Genomic DNA, 18505 nt, shown 5'->3' on the forward strand with positions numbered 1-18505 from the left:
GATTAACATATATATTCACTCATTAAAATAGATTACTATATAGAATATATATATAGGAGTTAAAATTAGGGTACAATAGAAAATATTATATAATTTCATAGATGTCCTGTAATAATTTATATTTTAAATGAACGATGGATGTGTCCCATTTTTTATCTTATTCTAGTCTAAAATGTTTATTTATATATAAATTAAGATAAATATATAATTAGTTTTGTATTAAAAATTAATGTGTTTTTTTGTATTTATTGGAGCAAAGTGAACGGTATTATATAACATTGATATATAGATATAGTTACAAAATATATTTTTACTTAAATTTTGAAACTTTAATAATTTAAAATAAGAATGAAAATACAAATAATTTACTTATAATAAATATAAAATTATATGATGACAAATTTTTATGATGTAGTGTAAAAAAACAAATAATTTACATACGATATTGCTGTATTGGAGACATATTTTTTTTACAGCAAAGCATATAAAATTTTGTTCACATTGAAATTATTATAATAAATTTATAAAATTAATTTTTTACAGTGAATACTTTTTTCTCATTTTTTACTAGAATTAGATTAATTTATCAAATAATGTCATGTATATTAATTTAAAAAAACTGTATTATCCAAACCAGCAGTATAAAATATTTAAAAACTGTTACATTGAATACCAATAAATAGAGGATTAAAATATAAAATTGTAACAGATATAATTATTATTAGGATAGTAGAGGAGAAGTTATGTTATTTAAAGAATATAAATGCGTATGAAATGAAGATCGTAATTAAGCCAACCATTAACACTAGTGCGATCCAGAAAAGGACGTAAAAAATTATAGATTTACATCGATTATTTTGTGTATATTTCATAGCATCATTCATTTTATCTATATAATTAATAAAACTAAAATTTTTTCTTGATTTGTTATGGCTTAAAATTGAGTTATTCTTTAAATACAATTTTTTTAAAGATTTGGGTTGGTAATTGTACTGAATATTATCATAATGTTCTAATGTGGGTGATTGTTCTTTTAAATTAGGTTCAAAGTCGAATTCTCCAAGTTCATCAAATTCTGAGTTTTTCATTAAATAATTAAATTCATCGTAAGAAGAAGCATCACTATATGGTGATTTCTTATCTTCATGAAAATGTTTATTATTCTGTAATACATATGTTTTTTTTTTAAATGCTTCAGCGCTTTCTCCTTCTAAATTAATTATTTTTTTTTTTAAAAGTTTAAATTTATCTCTGACCGATTCTACTGTTTCAATACTTAATAATCTTCTAAATTTAACATTTAATACGTTATTTCTGTTCAATTCCTTGTTCCATGATTTATCGCAGGTTTTCTAGAAGTGAATATTCATATTAAACATTTAAAAATGTATTTTTATATTATATAAATAAAATTCTTTTATCATATAGAAACATAAAATTAAAAAGAAAAATAAAAAAATTCAAGCATAATTACTATGATACCTTATAAAAATGTTTTAATGTCCATATTAAACAAGGAAAAATAAAAACTTTAGTAAAATGGTGCACATTTGTGTATTTCACTTTCATAATGAATTTTTTTAAAGTTAAAATTTATGTAATAATTAAGACATCAGACATATATGGCATTTTCGACAATAATAAGTAAATAGTTAATTTATAATTCATATTGATTATTTTCTATTATAACAATATAAAAAGTCTTCAGATTTTTTTTATTTTTGGATAAATATAATCGTAGTACGCATTACGTTACAAGACAAAAACATATTTAAAAAAAGTTATAATTAAAAAAAATATATTCCAGTAATAGTTATATTTAGAAATATTATTATTTCACATTTTTAAAATAAAACAAAAAAAGAATTTAATAAATATTTAAGGAAAAATTTAAAGAAATATAATTGTTCAAAATACAAATATTTTGCTTCAAATATATAAATATATATTGGTACAATATAAATTGATAAAATATTGATTTAATAAGCATATATTATTGCATTAGATTCTAGTAATAAAATATGCATTAAAACACATTCTAAAATTATTTTTAGAGCTTTTATGATAAAATTTATTAAAAAATATATAATAAGAATTTTTTAGAATCTATCTACTAATTATTCAAATATACTATTTTTGAGAATTATTTTTAATAAAAATTATTAAAAAAATGTGGAGGGAATAAATAAAATAGTAACAAAATTATAATATATTAAATAAGTTTACATATAGAATGACTTTTAGATATAATTTGATCTAATGTAAATATTAGAAACTTAGTTCACAAAATAAAATTATTTAACATATATATAGTTTTATTTTTATGTTATAACTAATATATGTAATTTTTATTTTCTATAATAATTTAACAATTAGCTCTTTTGATTCTTTGAAAACATTTTTATTTATATATGGAGCAAATAATTCAAGCATTGTAGCGATGTATATTAAAACTGTGAAATTTGAGCTACTATTATACATTGTTTTATGAATGTTTTAAAAATGCAGATTATGATATAATGGGAAAAAAAAATTAAATTAAATAGTGAACTTTAAAAATAAAAATGTTCACAGTTTTTTAGTTTTTTATTGGTATTATTTGTGTATTTTATTTTTTTTATTTCATGTTTTTTTTTTTTTTTTTTCCTAATGATTTAATAACGTGATTTGTTATTAAAAATATTACATTTATTTTTTCTCTTTGAAAACCAGTAGCAAAAAAAATTGATAGAGAGAAATATTTTTTAAATATGTTTCAACTAAGATAAAAAAGAATTATTTTTCATTTTATAAGATAAAAATTATCAGAAAAAAAAAAAAATATTTGTATTGATAATATAGCCTGTATTTATATGAAATATTTTAATTCTATATTTATATATTATAACATTTTTTTTTTTGGATCTACGTTTATTTTTACAATAAAAAATTATAGTCATATTTTATAAACATTTTTTATTTCAAATACGATTTGTAAACTCGGAATTAATAAGTATTAGATGTAAATAAATACAGAAAAAAATTCAGCATGTGTCATTATTATTTTATTATTTTTAATTTGATACTGAAAACATATAAATGAAAAAAAATATATAAAAAAAAAAAAAATAGAATATAAAACAAGTAAAAACGAAAAAAACAAATATAAAATAAAGAAAAGAAAAAAAAAAAAAATAAAAGGAAAGTTGCCCCTTTTACTTCATATGTGTACATTTATATTCATTTATATATAAAACAATAAAAAGTATGTAAACGAAATATTTGTTATTATTAGCAACCATTAAACATTTATTCATTTTTAAAGAAGAAATTTGACAAGTGTACATTCATCCCCGAATAGGAGTAAATATAACAAAAAAATGATAAGTTTTATGTTAATATTTTAATTATTCAATTTGCATTTTATTTTATTTTATTTTATTAGTTTTATACATTTATTAATTATAAAATAATTAACATGGCGTTAAGAAAAAATAAAATCCACAGTTTCATGAATATATATGGATTTTTTATTAGTGCGAAAAAAAAAAAATAAAATAAAAAGTAAATCCCAAATGATTGAAAATATTGTAGATTTCTAAACTTTACATCTAAAATGAAAATATTACTCTTTGTCTTATAATATTTAAAATATACAAAATAGAAATTATTGAGGTCTGATAGAAAATTAAATTTAATTTTGAATTTATATATTCTATAAAAATTTGATTATTCCATGTAATTTTTATATTAGAAATAAGCGGAAATTTTTGTTTAGTAATATTATTTGGATGCGTTCACCATTTTGTTTACACCGGAATCATAAGGTTATACTGTAGTTATATCAATAATCAGCAGAAGTAGAGATATTCTTGTATTTCAATAAATCATAGTTAGTTTCAGGGAAAAAAAAATAAAAAGTTAGGAAAAACGACAAAAAAACAAAAATTTTTAAATATATTTTATTTTTAGTTTTTATATATAAATGAAGGTAATATTTTTATTATTGAAATTATTTTTTATAAAAAAACAGCCTACTTACAACAAATTTTAATTGGTTACTGCTGTAATTAACTAATTTTTATAGATTATGTTAAAAATATGTTAAGTTGGTGTTACGCCAGTAAATATATAAGGAAATATTACTATATATTTATTACATTTTTGTTTTGTTTAACTTATCATTCAACATTCAATGGGTACATAACGTTTAATAAATATTTTCGATAAATTATTAACAATGAGTAAAATATTACAAAGGACTAAATAAAGACTTCTAACTAAATAGTAGTATGAATTATATACTGAACATTTTATTTCGTACTAAATTTATGATTACTATAATAGAATGACTTAGAAAAAAATACGAAGTTCATTCTCATTATAAAAAGTTATTAATTTGTCCCTTTTATATGAACTAGTCACATTTACAATAATATGATATAATTACAGTGTATATATTTTTTGTTTTTATTTTTCGCTTATTATTTTTATTTTTGTTGTTGTTTGTTTAATTTTTGTAAACAAAATTTTCTTATTATGAAATAAAACAGATTATGAATTAATAAAATAAAATTTTAAGTCTTATTTTTAGTTCTCCGTTGGTAAAACTATAAAACAGGAGAACAAAAGAATATCTTCTTTGCATCACAAACCTGGCATATTTTGAGCACAATTCATAATAGAATTTGAAGCAAAAAATGTAACTTTGAAAAAAAAGACATTATCAGATGATGAATAAGGAAATAAAAAAGAGAAAACAATAAATATAAGTTAGAAAAAATTAGAGAAAATAATAATTTAAAAAAAATACAAGGACTAATTAAAATAAAACATATAATGAATAACTTAAACCAAAGTACAAACAGTTAATATATACATTATGGAATGTAAATAAGAATAAATTTATTAATAAAAAAATAAGATATATGTCAAAATCTATTAGAAAAAATAGAAAACTTATTTTAAAAATTGTGTATTATATATATTATGCTAAATAGATGAAAATAAAAAAAAACTAAAATTAATTAAAATATTTATAATTAAATATATATATGCAATTTACAAATATTACTTGCCTCACCACTTTTGAAATTATTAATCTTGTTTCATTGTTTCATAAATTCAGTGTATGAAGTTTTAATATTCACTAGTATATGTAAGGTAATATTTATTTATCTTTACATAGACACTTTAATATATGATAAGCTATTAAAATAGAGTAGTTAGAACTATTTTTAAGCATAATATATTTGAGAAAAAGGTTAATTATTTCATACTTTAAAAAATTTGGTTGTATTATTAGTAATAATACATGTCGAAAATATATAGAGGAAATGTGTGATAATTAGTATATAACCAAGATATACTTAAATATTTTGATATGGAATAAGAAGATTAATATACATTCTTAAATTTTTAAACAATTAGTATGTATTTGTTCCTACATTTTTTATATGGTACTTTTTTAAGCTGTCTAAAAGTTCTTATTTAATATAAATATATTATATATCAATTTAATAATACTATTTATTTATAGTATGTACATTTACTTAGGAACAAGTTAAATATTTAGAAAATAAATGTAAATTATTTATATATGATACTTTTATTTGGATGAATATGAATAATTTATTTAAAATAACGCGAATAATTTTATTAGATATAAAATTCAAAAAAACTAATTAGAGTAAAATAAATACTTCTAAAAATAACCATCTCAATTAGTTACATGAAAATATAAAAAAAAAAATTTTAAATGAAGTGTTATGAGTTTACGTAATTTGTTTCATTATGTATTCCTCATAATATATAACAATAGTTATTAAGATACGACATTATATTTTTATATATAATTACGAATTTGTTCTATACGAAAAATTAAGCGGAAGTGAAGTAATAGAATATTCTATGGTTCTGAATCGATTAAATTTCCAAATACTTTTTATTATACGTATTATATATATATATATATATCCTAATCATATATGAAAGCATGAAGTAAAGAAATAATTATCTTATATTATTTCAGTGCCACAGGGTAATATGAATTATATGACGTAAATAAAAATATAATTTCTTTTTTATTTCATTTTATTATTTATTTTTTATGGCAGTAAATTGATTTGTCAAATTAATATGAGTTTATTATTGCATAATAAAAAATATATATTCAATATACGTTATTTTTGTAATTATCGTAATTAAATAAGTGGAACAAATAGTAAGGTAAAAAAGAATTGGAATATGAATATTTTTGTTTTTATAGGTTTATTTTATAAAAAACTAATTTATTTTATTTATATTAGTTGTATAAATTTTTTAATATAATACTTAATTTTTTATAGTATTTATTTATAAATAAATAAAAAATAAATGTATCTTTTTTACTTTTATAGAATTTTCAAGATTAAAAATTATATATAAAATATTTTCCTAATTTTTATTATATATTATTCTTCAAATTTCGTAACGATATTATTTTATATTTTAAGTAACTTTACTTAAAATTCTTTTAACTTATCGCAATTATTAAAGATTCTTTTTACAAATTTTACTTTTATATTTTTATTATTAATTTTTCTTTATTATTAATATTTCTATAGAATATATGAATTTTTTTATTCTTAGGAAAAAAGAAAAGGAAAATAAGGAAAGTAACTAAATTGTTTATTTTAAAAAATTTACTTTTAGCGATAAAAAATAAATTCTATTTATATAAATTTTATAATTATAAGGTTCTATTTGTAATTAATAGATATAAATTTATTTAACAGCTCATTTTAATTTCCCTTTTTAAACTATACAAATTATAAACGTTTCTTCAATTAAAGAATGCATAATTTAATATAATAGCGCATGAGTTTTTCAAATATCCAAGGTATATTTAACATGTAGCTTATAATTTGTGGAAAAAAAAATTTTGTCTTATTTTTTTTTTCATTTCGTATAATTAATTTTAAATTTCATTTAACGGTTTAAATAATTTAATTATTAAATAATGTTTAAAAATTATAAAAACTCAAATATATTTTTTCTGATAAGGATATATGAAAAAATTCAAAAGTTATATTCCTAATATACATTTCTATGTGAATATTTAGGGTATATATAAATATATATATTTTTTTCTTAAAAATAAAATTAAATTGTTAAACATCAAAAGGTCAATTTAATTTTATTTCTAAAAGGTATAAATAATAAAAATTTTAATTGTTATATAAGGAAGTATATATGTATATTCCAAACATTAACAATATTTACTACATTAAAACTACTTGTAAAAAATATTCGTTTTTCTACAAATATCATTATTGAAAACATTTACTAAAACATTTTTTAAAATGATATTTTTTCTTCTAAAGTTCATATTTGTATATTCTTTATCATACTTAATACTTTTAAAAAAAAAAGTAAAAGAAATTAGAATGCAAATAATACTCACTGTAATAGTTCATTGTGAAAATATAGTGAATTCTTTACAAACACAAAGATAATATAAGAACAAATAATGATAACATTAATAGAAAGTGAATTTTTTTATTTTAGTGAAAAGTCTTATACTTTTCTATACAGTTGTTCCTGTTATAATTACTAAGTAGTGGTATAATAATATCATCCAAGAAAATTTGCTTAATATTCATTACTGCTTCATATTATGTATATATGTACATTAATAATAGTAGTAATAATATGAGAAAATAATTATATAACATCATTAGAATTTAAAATATTTTATTTTACTTATAGTATTCTTTGATAATTCTTTCCATAAAATGAACATTACCCACAGAATATTATATAAAAAGTAAGATATTTTGTTGTCATATGGTGAGACATATGGAAAAAATGTAGAATTAAAAGACATATTATTTGAAAATGAATTTTATAATTCAAAAAACGAGGACGATAAAGACGAATCATAATTTGATGGAAAATGAGAGTCTACGAATAAAATTAACATAAGAACTTCATCCAAAGGTTTAATCAAAATATTAACATCAATTATATGGAAAACATTTGAAGAGGTAGATTATTTCTTTGAAAAAATATTATATAGGTTATTTAGTCCTATATATATTTATATGATATGCACAGATTCTACCCATAAAAAAGAATTAAAATGTTAAGATTATAAGAGTGCATATTTGATATTTGCTTTACCTGAAATATTTTATTAATGGATTTCCGTTATTTATTATATGTTCTTACTATAAAAATATTTTCGCACGCGATGAAGTAATAAAGCATGTTTTATACGAATTTATGAAATATTATGGTTATTTCGTTTTATTTTTGTTAGTTTTTTTAACTAGTTCATTGATTATTTATATTCTTGTAAAATTCTTGAAATATAGGAAGGATATTTTTGCAATGAAGTTTAAAAATCGATATAATAAATATAGAAGCTTTAGAAAAGCATTTTTTGAATAAATAATAAGGATCTACTTTTTGATTAATGATATTATATTCTCAATTAAATTCTTCATTTTATTTATATAAAATTATTTATGCATACTAGTTTATGTACTTATATATAGTGACACACAAAAGTAAAAAAATACATATTAAATATTTCCAACAGTTCAAATGTTTCTATATTTGTTTTATTAATATGTTGTACTCTTATAAGTTAATTTGTTGTTCACACTTGTTATAACTATATAATATATATATTGTGTTTCATAGGAATGTTAAATAGATATTACTCAATATTTATAATAAAAGTATGAGGAATATATGAAATAATTATGTGTATATATAATTTATGTAAATTTTTATTATAAATTACATATCTTTATTTAATTTGATGTATTAAATTACAATTAATACAACTTTAACTAAGAAGTGAAACTATTTACACTTCTAAGAGTCATACTTATTCTTTGTTTTTTTATGGTTGCAAGTGATTATATGAAGAATTTATTTAACAATTTAATTATATATTAGTTTTAGTTTAAGAGCACTTTGAAGTTTTTTATTTAATAAAAATATATATATGTATTTTATTTCTTGTTAATATGTACGTTTTATACAAAAGTATATTTAATAAATATTATTTTTAGAATACTGTTATGAAAAGTATATATTTCAAATCATATTTCATATAAATATATTTTTAATATATTTATAGAATACTTGAATAGTTAAAGATGAAATTACCCATATGAACTAATATTTTTTTACTTTTAAGTATTAGTTATTAATAGAAAATTACCAATTTTAATATTCATGTACCTTTATAATTAAAAGAAGGAAATAAATTCCGTGCATCATTACATAACGCGTATACTGGTTATATATTAAATTATTCTATGAGAATTAATTAATTCCTAATACAAAAGGAATTTTATAATAAAAAATTATTGTCCCCTTTTTTTTTTGACAGTACCGGGAGAATAAATTCTTGTGACAATTCTTACAGTATTGATACATATAAAAGAACAGTTATTAATTTTGTTATTCCTTAAACATTTTGTACTTTATGAAAATTAATCAAAAATATATAATAAAATTGAATAAACCATTAAACAATATGTAAATAAATTTTAGGTTAAATACATATATTCCATAATGTCTTTATATATAGATATTCATTTATACAGTTGTGCTACTCTGTATTTTTTCTGTACAAATATGTTTGTAGAAGAAACAATGGGATAAAAAATGTATGTAAAAGAAGGAGGTGTTTATCATAATAGCTAAGTATTTTTTAATATAAGTAATACTCTCCAGTAAAGTAATATTCACGTTATACATATATACTAATAAATATATTATTGTGCTATAGTTAATTATGTGAGCTTTGATATATTTTTTTAAAATGTTAAGATATATGTTTTATAAAAGTTTTAATTATATAAGAATAAAATAAATTGTTTTACTAAAGAAGATTTCTGATTTTTTGAAAAAATTAAATACTAACTTTATTAAAAAATTTCTTCTGTAAATTTAATTTTAATCAACATGTTAAAATTAATATTTCGTATATTAATATCACGCCATTTATATTTCAAATATTGCTTTTTAAACATTGATAGAGCTTATGTGTTTCATTTTTTCTTATATGTAAATATACTTGAAGATATAGAAATTGAGATAAATTTATGCAGATATTCTCTAAAAAAAATAGAACAACATAAAAATAAAAATTTTAATATATTTTTAAGTTTTTTTTCTTTTTATATTGTTATTTCTTACAAATACTTACATTCAATTAAAAACAAATATATATATGCATTAAGTCGAATTAAAACAATTTATTTTATAAATATAGACATATATTAAAATTAAATAATCATTTTAATATGAAAATATAATGCTAAAATGAAAATTGTTTTATAGATTAGGCAGCATATTATAAATTTAATTTATTATGTATATTATAGTTTATAAAAAATTGAAACTCTTACGAACGATATAACAAAATATATTGTAAGCAATATTAACATTTTCAATTTATTATAATATTCATTATATTTTATAAATATCAAAAGGATTAAAATTATATAATATTTATTTAATTAGATTTATTTATAGAAAAATATCATTAATTTTTGCAATTATTTGTTTAAAATGTGAAATGATACATTTTATATATTATAAACGTTTTATATTCTATATATCCTATATATTAGATAAACTCAATACTTACGAACATCATGAAGTAAAATATATATCTTTCTTTTTATGATAAAGGTTAATAAATATAAAAATTTTATATTTCTACTATTTTAAATAATTGATATATATATCATGGATATTTATGAATGAATTCAGATTATTTTATTTTAACTTAAATTAGATTTTTAAAAATACAATTAAGATAAATATTCTATAATATATATTTAAAATCATTTTTCTTGATCTTCGTTATAAAATTATTACAATTATATATATTTCATCACGTTGTTACGAAAAAATAATAAAAAAAAATTGGAAAAATAAATATAGTACCTTTATCATTAAATATATATTATTATAATTTTAATTTTATTCTTACTATGTATATGAGAATATAAAAAATCTATAAAATGGAAAAAAATATTAAAATAATCTTATATGTCAAAATTGCTTCGTTTATTCTTTCGGCGTGGATATGCTATTTTAACAATTATGAGGTATTATAATATTATTTAAGGATATATATATTATTAATATTTTTATTGTTTTTTTTTTAATGTACGTATTTTTAGTGTGATACATTATTTATTATTTTGAATAATAAATATTTACTTAATTTATTAGCTTACTTTTAACAAATATTTTGGTGAGAATTACGACGTTGGTAGAAAAATATATACAAGAAATGCTCGATCATTAGCAAAACATAAGCAAGAAATGTCCTCAAATATTTTAGGTTTAAAAGAAGATATAGCATTTAATGGAGAACACGATAATAAAAAAAACAAAAAATTGAATAGAAGATCGTTGAATAATGCGAGATACTATACTGAAATTATAGATTATAATAATGGAATGTTTGATGGAAAACATTTCCATTTTGAAAAAAAATGGATTACGAAAAAAGATTATGATAATATTGTTGAAAGAAATAGAAGAATTTGTGATATAGCTTTACAAAAAAAAAAGTTTAGAAGTTATGGATTTGGAGTTACTCTGTTTTTTCTTTTATTCGTGTTGGGAGTAGGATTGCCCATATTGGATGGATTAAAATATTTGGAAAGTGTGTTGAGTCCTATGAAAACGCTTCTCCAAAATGTGAGTGCTGAGAAATATACCTTTTTAATATCATTTGGAATACTTATAATTATATTAGCTGTTTTAATTATAATAATAATTCCTAGAATATTAAGAAATAATGAAAAGTATAAAAAAATTAAGTTGATGACTGAGTAAAATGAATAACAACATGTATTTTTATATAAGCTATAAATATGATTTATCATATGTAATATCCTTAATGTTATATACTTAATAAACTCGTTTATAATTATATTAATTCTTTAAATTCAATTGTTTTTACGCTATCTCTTTTATAAGGAACAGTGTTAAATTGTGTTCTCTCTTTATTAGTGAGTTTTAATATTTTACATTTTGTATTATACGTTATTGTTGAAGAATAATTAAATAGTATTTCTTAATATGTATATTCGTGTGTTAAAATATATTGTTATTAACATTGTATGTATTGAATCAAAATTAATATATAATATTAAAATTAATATAATTTTATTGATTCCATATTAGAATTTGTATTTTAAACGAATTTTACCTAAGTTATATTTTTTATCTTCAATTAATAAATAACTGTTGATAGAAGTAATAAGAAAAGCCCATAGTTTATATTATGTTAAAAATAAAAATGTCCTTTTTTTTATTTAATCAGATAAAGTGAATGTATTATACTGAATTACATATATTTTACTCAAAAAAAAAAACATCATATTCTTTATATAAAATAATTTTAATTAAAAATATGTAACGTATATTTATTAATTAAGACTTTTAAACAAACATCTTTTTTTATTTTTCATGGTATATGTGAGGAATTATAAATATATAATAAAATAATATTTTTTATAAATAAGTTTCTGAGTTTAGAGAGTATGGATAATAATTTAATTTTTACCCCATATACTATTTTACTTTATTTTGTAATCTTATAAATATTATTAAGTGTAGAATTAAATCTTTTTAAAAATAGAAAAGTATATATTATTGATTTAAAAAATAAATATTCTTTTTATTTTTATGCATGAATAAGAAAGAGCATAAATGAATACATTATGAATTTTAAATATACCTTTTTAAGCTGTAAAAACATTTTTTATATAGTTCTTCTATTTTTAAATATAAATGAAAGCAAATTTTTTATATCTGAAATTTTTTTATTTTTATAGATACCATATTATTAAAATATGCTGAATCTGTAAGGGAACTAATTAACCAATTTATATATATTAATTCAGTTAAAAATATTTTAAGTCAGTATTACATAAGCAAATTTGTAAGGAGATGATACTTAATTAATTTTGTAATTTTCTTTTGCTGTATAATTTATTATTCAGTTCTCTATGTATATATATGCATTAACTAATAAATAATTAGAGTAAAATAGAAAATGTTAATTAAAATATAACGAAACATTGTCCATATATATATTAGTAGTATTAACAACCTACTGAACACTTCTGTATAAATAAAATATATCATTAGTATATAGAAATATTCATTAAAAATACTATTAATTGGCTCCTTGTTATAAAAACTTTTGTATTTATCATTTTTATATGAACGCGTCAATGTTTTGGTAATGTTGAAAAATTTCAGTATTATGTATTTATTTTTTTACTGTTTTGAATGTGATATTATGTATAATCTTACAAATGTTATATCTAAATTAATATCTAAAATCAGTATATATCGTAAAATCTAGGGAATAATATAATTATGTGCAACAATTAAAATGAATGAATATTCTGAAATTTCTGATTAACAAAATAAAAGGGTATTTAAAATTTTTATGTAACTAAAAATAGGAGCTTCTCTTTATAACATATCATATGTACAGTTACATATATAATTAGTTTCATGGAGGCTATAAATGTGGAATTTTCTTTGAATACTTAAGAATATAATAATTATCTTTTAATTTTTCTTATTTTTTACTTATTATCATATTACTTGCTGCTACAATTACAGGAATATTTGCAGAATATTTGCTTTAGTATATATAGAAACAAAATATAGATATATAAATAGCATTTGTTTCTATTATAATTGTTTTTGATAAAAAAATTATAATTATAAAGTAATTTTATATATTTTTTTTATTTATTATATGTTCATTTGTTTACTCCTCATAAATATAACACCTATAAAGGGGTGTTAAATGTTAAACGAAAAATTAAGTATACTGCTTTAGAGAAACATATTTAAGAATTATTAAATAATGGATAGAAATGTTTCCATTTAAATTCCATCAACAGTATTACTTTTCTCATTTATCATCATGTATTAATATGCTTACTAAAGTTGTATATATAATAACTGAAATATGAAGTTAACAATGATGAAATTGTTCTGTATTGAGTTAAATTTTCAATTCTACATAATTTTCAGAGGAAAATAATAGTAAAAATTTAAAATACAAATTTTTATAAAAAAATTATATAAATTTTTAATTTTTTTAATGGTATCAAAGTTTGAAATTTTTTTTTTTATCTTATATAATAATATTATTGGTTGAGTTTGTAATACTTTTTTTTTCATCTTATATTTATTTAATACTTATTTAATAATTATTACTTCACATTACTATGTAAGAAAATCAATATTTATTGAATAATCTTGTACTATATATTCATATCTTAAAATTATTTGTTTTTCATTGACTAAAATCTTACCTATATGTATATTTTTCTGCTAATAATTCTTATATTAGTGGTGTATACATGTTAATCTTTTCTATGAATAACTTTTATATTAACATTATTGTAATTTTTATGAACTTGTATTAATTTCTTTATATTTAGTTAATCTTATTTATTAATATATTTCTAGAAGTATTCAACCTTCGTATCGGTGTCTATTAGATTTTTGAATGGACATAATATACACTGTAATTTTTGTAGCAAGGATCTTTGTGAGGTTGATAACTTATATTATGAAAAGTCTGTCTATAATTTATATTTACATTTTGTATATTTTGTAAGGATTCTTATGTTTCTTCTTCAAGTTCAATTATTTTTTTCCTTTTTAAGCGACTATGTAACGACGATTTTATAGGAGTAAACTATATGAAAAAATAATATATATATACATAAAAATATAATTATTTTGTGCAGGTAATTTTTAATGAACATGAACCTACTCATTTTGGTAGAATATTCACACTACTGTGCATAATTTTTATTAACCTTATATAAAACAAATAGTATAAAAGATAATAATATGACAGTTGTTGTTAAACTAGTAGCAAACATATAACATTTTGGAAGTGCTAAAATTTTTGGTACATGTGGACATATAGATACATCTCCCATTGTTTCATCATATGCTTTTTTAAAATTGCTTAAGTCTTCGAAAAATTCGTTCATTCAATTTTCTTCACACTTCTTGTAATTTTCAATGTAAAATTTATAACAATTTTTAGGATTTTCTCAACTAATTGTGGCTTTATCCTTTTGAGATGTAAAATTCATAAAATCCTCATATAAATTGTACAGATTTGTTTCTCCAAAATATGTTTATCAATTTTTTTTATTTCTCGAATACATGTATTATCTATATTGGAGGAAAATTCTTTATATCCATTAAACCAACTATAATCCTTACTATATTAATTTTCTTTATTTATCCGGTAATTCATGTATTTACAGCATTTGTTGCTATCAGTTTTATAACTATATCTTTTTTTAATTATATATTTACCAATATTCTGACAAGCAGTAGTAAAATTTTCATAAGTAATTATTAAATTGCCATCTTTTATATTACAATATAGACAAGGATTTATACTCCCCTGTGTTTCACTTGAGATAGTATTATCAAATTCCTCTTTATATTTAAAAAATAATTCCACGCAATTATCCTAAAAATAAAAAAATAATAATAATATATAAATTAAAAAAATCTATATTTTCATTAAATTTGTTTTCACATTATTTGTTGGAAAACGAATTATTGAATACATTAACATATATAATTATAATAACAAAAACATAAATTTTATGTAATTCTATGAACTTTTGGATATCATTGTAAATATGTATAAGTAAATTAAAAAATATAAATTAAATTCACATCAAGTTAATATTTATATAAATAAATAAATGATAGATCAAATGTTTATATGTGATGCATTCCATATACTATACGATGAATTTAAAAAAACTTTCCATATTAATATCAACTCTTTAGTTTTTACATAAAATTGAAATAAGATAGAATACAATGTACACATTATAACATAAACCTTTAGGCGTAAATATAATGATATCAAAAATTGAATTACTTTATATTAATTAAAAAAGTGTACAGAGAAAAATGGAATTTCCTAATATTTTCATTCAGAGGAAGGCTATAAAATTTTATTGAATTGTAGTACTGAAAAATAAGTTATTTCTAGTGAATACTTATATAAATTTAGCATTATAATGGAACATATCTTTAGTAATATTTTTTGAATTTTTAGTATACTATAAATACTTAAATATTCCATCTTTAAAAAGTACATAATTTTTCCTTTTTTGAACGATTATTTGTTCATAAGGTTAAAATGATACTTTTCAAATTAATTCAATTAATTTTCATTATAATTATAATAATATAATCGCCTCATACAATATTTATCTTTGACATTCTTATTGTTATTAGAATTTATATAAATGAAATAGAAATTTAACTAAAATATAAATATACTATATGACAATATGTATTCTTTTGTTAAATTAAATATATATTATTTTTCAAAGAATTAGCTTTAATTATAATTTATTATTAGATAAACACTTTATATCGTATTATTATAAAACAATCTCTTAATACTCTTAATTGAATTGCATATGGAGGATAACATTTTACTTTACTCTTGGTTATATTTGACTTAGTATATTATATATTTTTATAATGGATATATAAATATATACATAAAAATTAGTTATTATTATATAATAAATTAATTATAATTGTAAATTAAATATAAAAGGAAGAATAATTTAACTATTGTAATAAAAGTATTAATAAAATTTATTAACGTGATACTTTTGTATATGTAGCATCATAAAAATGTCGATTTAAATAAGAGTTAGAATTAATTATTATAATTTATGGAGAATACATCCTATTAGAAAACATATATATAATTCATGTTTTACTTTTAATATATAATAAAATAATTGTGATAGTGGTATAATATTATTTTTCAATTTGTAAATTTCATTACAATTCAACTTATCTAAATTATTTGTCATGTAAGTTCTACTATAAAAAACACCTATTGAAGATACTTAGAAAATAATAGTAAATAATTTCTCCTTTTTTATATAACTAATTGTTGCAAAAATTTTTTAGGCTTATATATTTTTAGTATAATATATAAGTCATATGTTATTAAATTTTAATTCTATTAAAGTATTTAGCATGTAATTAAATATATTTTAAAATAAAAGTTGTGAAAAAAAAAAAATTTCTTTATTATTACTATATGTGTGAAAAGAATCGTCTTTTTTTCATGAACTATTAGGAAGATAATATACTAGCATAATTATTAAAAATGTTAAATATTTTTTAAATGTTGTTTTACAATAGATGTTTTATTTTTCTTATTTTATATTTTAATGTATAACTTTAACATGTCTTTTTTTTAGTTTTTTAAAATCTGTTTTAACTAATAAAATAAACATGTCAAAATGCACAGTATATATTATCAAAAATTATAGTTGTATTGAAAGTTTTTTTTGTACTAATATATAACTAAATTTATAGGTTTATATGTAGCAATATTTTTTTATAATTATTTGTATTTAATTTATTTTTGATATACTTTCAAACGCTTTAAGAGATTAGAAGTAAAATAAAAAATTTTGTTAACTGCCATATAATACATAAAGTATATAAGAAACATACATATTTAATGTGATTGTAGTTTACATTTTATATTAATTAAATATGTATTAAATATATATTTTATATTATAAAGAGTAAAAATATCTATTGTAAACTATCTTATATGTGTTAATTTAATAAACATTAAGAGAATTTTATTTTTGTTACTGGTAATATAAAATGAGAATATATAAGTTCTGTTAATTTTATTCAAGTATTTTGAAATATGTATAATGATAATACAAATAATAACTTAATTAATTATATTCTAAAGAAATATTATTAATATATTATAATACACTTTCTTTATATATTATAAGGTAATCATATTGCAAAGATGCAAATACGTTTGAAATATAGTTATACTGCCTTCTCGTAATAATTATAATTGCATAAAAAAAATATGTTAATTATTAATATTATTACTACATTAATAATATTATTTAAAAAAATAAACCTAGTTAAGTTATTATAATTTTTACGTAATATAAAGCGGTAAATAGAAAATATTAATACAATTAAATTTATGGCTTATAGTAACACTAAAAAATTATTACAAATCTACATGGATTTTATATTTCCCCTCATAAATCTAATATTAGTTTATTTTATAAATATATATAAATATAATTTAAAAAGTTATATAAAAGATATAAATAATAAATAATTTTATAAAAGAATAGATAAAAAAGAAATGGTATTCTGTAATTACAAAAAAAAAAAGAAAAAAAGGAAAAATATGTACGTCAAAATATATAAATTCTCTTCAAAATGTAAAACGAATATAATTGAAAGTTTTTTATTAATATAACTTAATAAAAAGAAAATTAGAAATTATATTCAAAAGAAAAAAATAAAAATATGTGATTTATTTTAAAATTCCTATAAAATAACTATATTACTTTTCATTTCTACTTATTTTTAAAAAAATCTTAAAGATTACTGATTTAGAATT

At 18.1% G+C, this 18505-nt stretch overlaps 2 protein-coding genes and 1 pseudogene across 3 annotated transcripts; 1 reads left to right on the forward strand and 2 right to left on the reverse strand.

Annotated features, from left to right (window-relative positions):
- Positions 1 to 746: 746 nt before the first annotated feature.
- Positions 747 to 1569, reverse strand: PmUG01_00022700 (Plasmodium exported protein, unknown function; the record flags this gene model as incomplete). The annotated part of the gene is made up of 2 exons (XM_029006966.1): positions 747 to 1352; positions 1483 to 1569. The coding sequence occupies 2 exons, from the start codon at positions 1567 to 1569 to the stop codon at positions 747 to 749; spliced, it is 693 nt and encodes a 230-aa protein (XP_028859295.1).
- Positions 1570 to 11012: 9443 nt separating this feature from the next.
- PmUG01_00022800 (fam-m protein) lies at positions 11013 to 11838 on the forward strand (the record flags this gene model as incomplete). Its single annotated transcript, XM_029006977.1, has 2 exons — positions 11013 to 11099; positions 11227 to 11838. The coding sequence occupies 2 exons, from the start codon at positions 11013 to 11015 to the stop codon at positions 11836 to 11838; spliced, it is 699 nt and encodes a 232-aa protein (XP_028859296.1).
- A 2749-nt stretch (positions 11839 to 14587) lies between these two features.
- On the reverse strand, positions 14588 to 15535 carry PmUG01_00022900 (annotated as a pseudogene). The gene is given in 3 exon segments: positions 14588 to 14854; positions 14943 to 15164; positions 15179 to 15535. Coding segments are annotated over 3 exon segments (846 nt in total).
- Between the last annotated feature and the right edge of the window lie 2970 nt (positions 15536 to 18505).

This window comes from Plasmodium malariae, assembly GCF_900090045.1.
Source record: "Plasmodium malariae genome assembly, contig: PmUG01_00_8, whole genome shotgun sequence".
Lineage (NCBI taxonomy): Eukaryota > Apicomplexa > Aconoidasida > Haemosporida > Plasmodiidae > Plasmodium > Plasmodium malariae.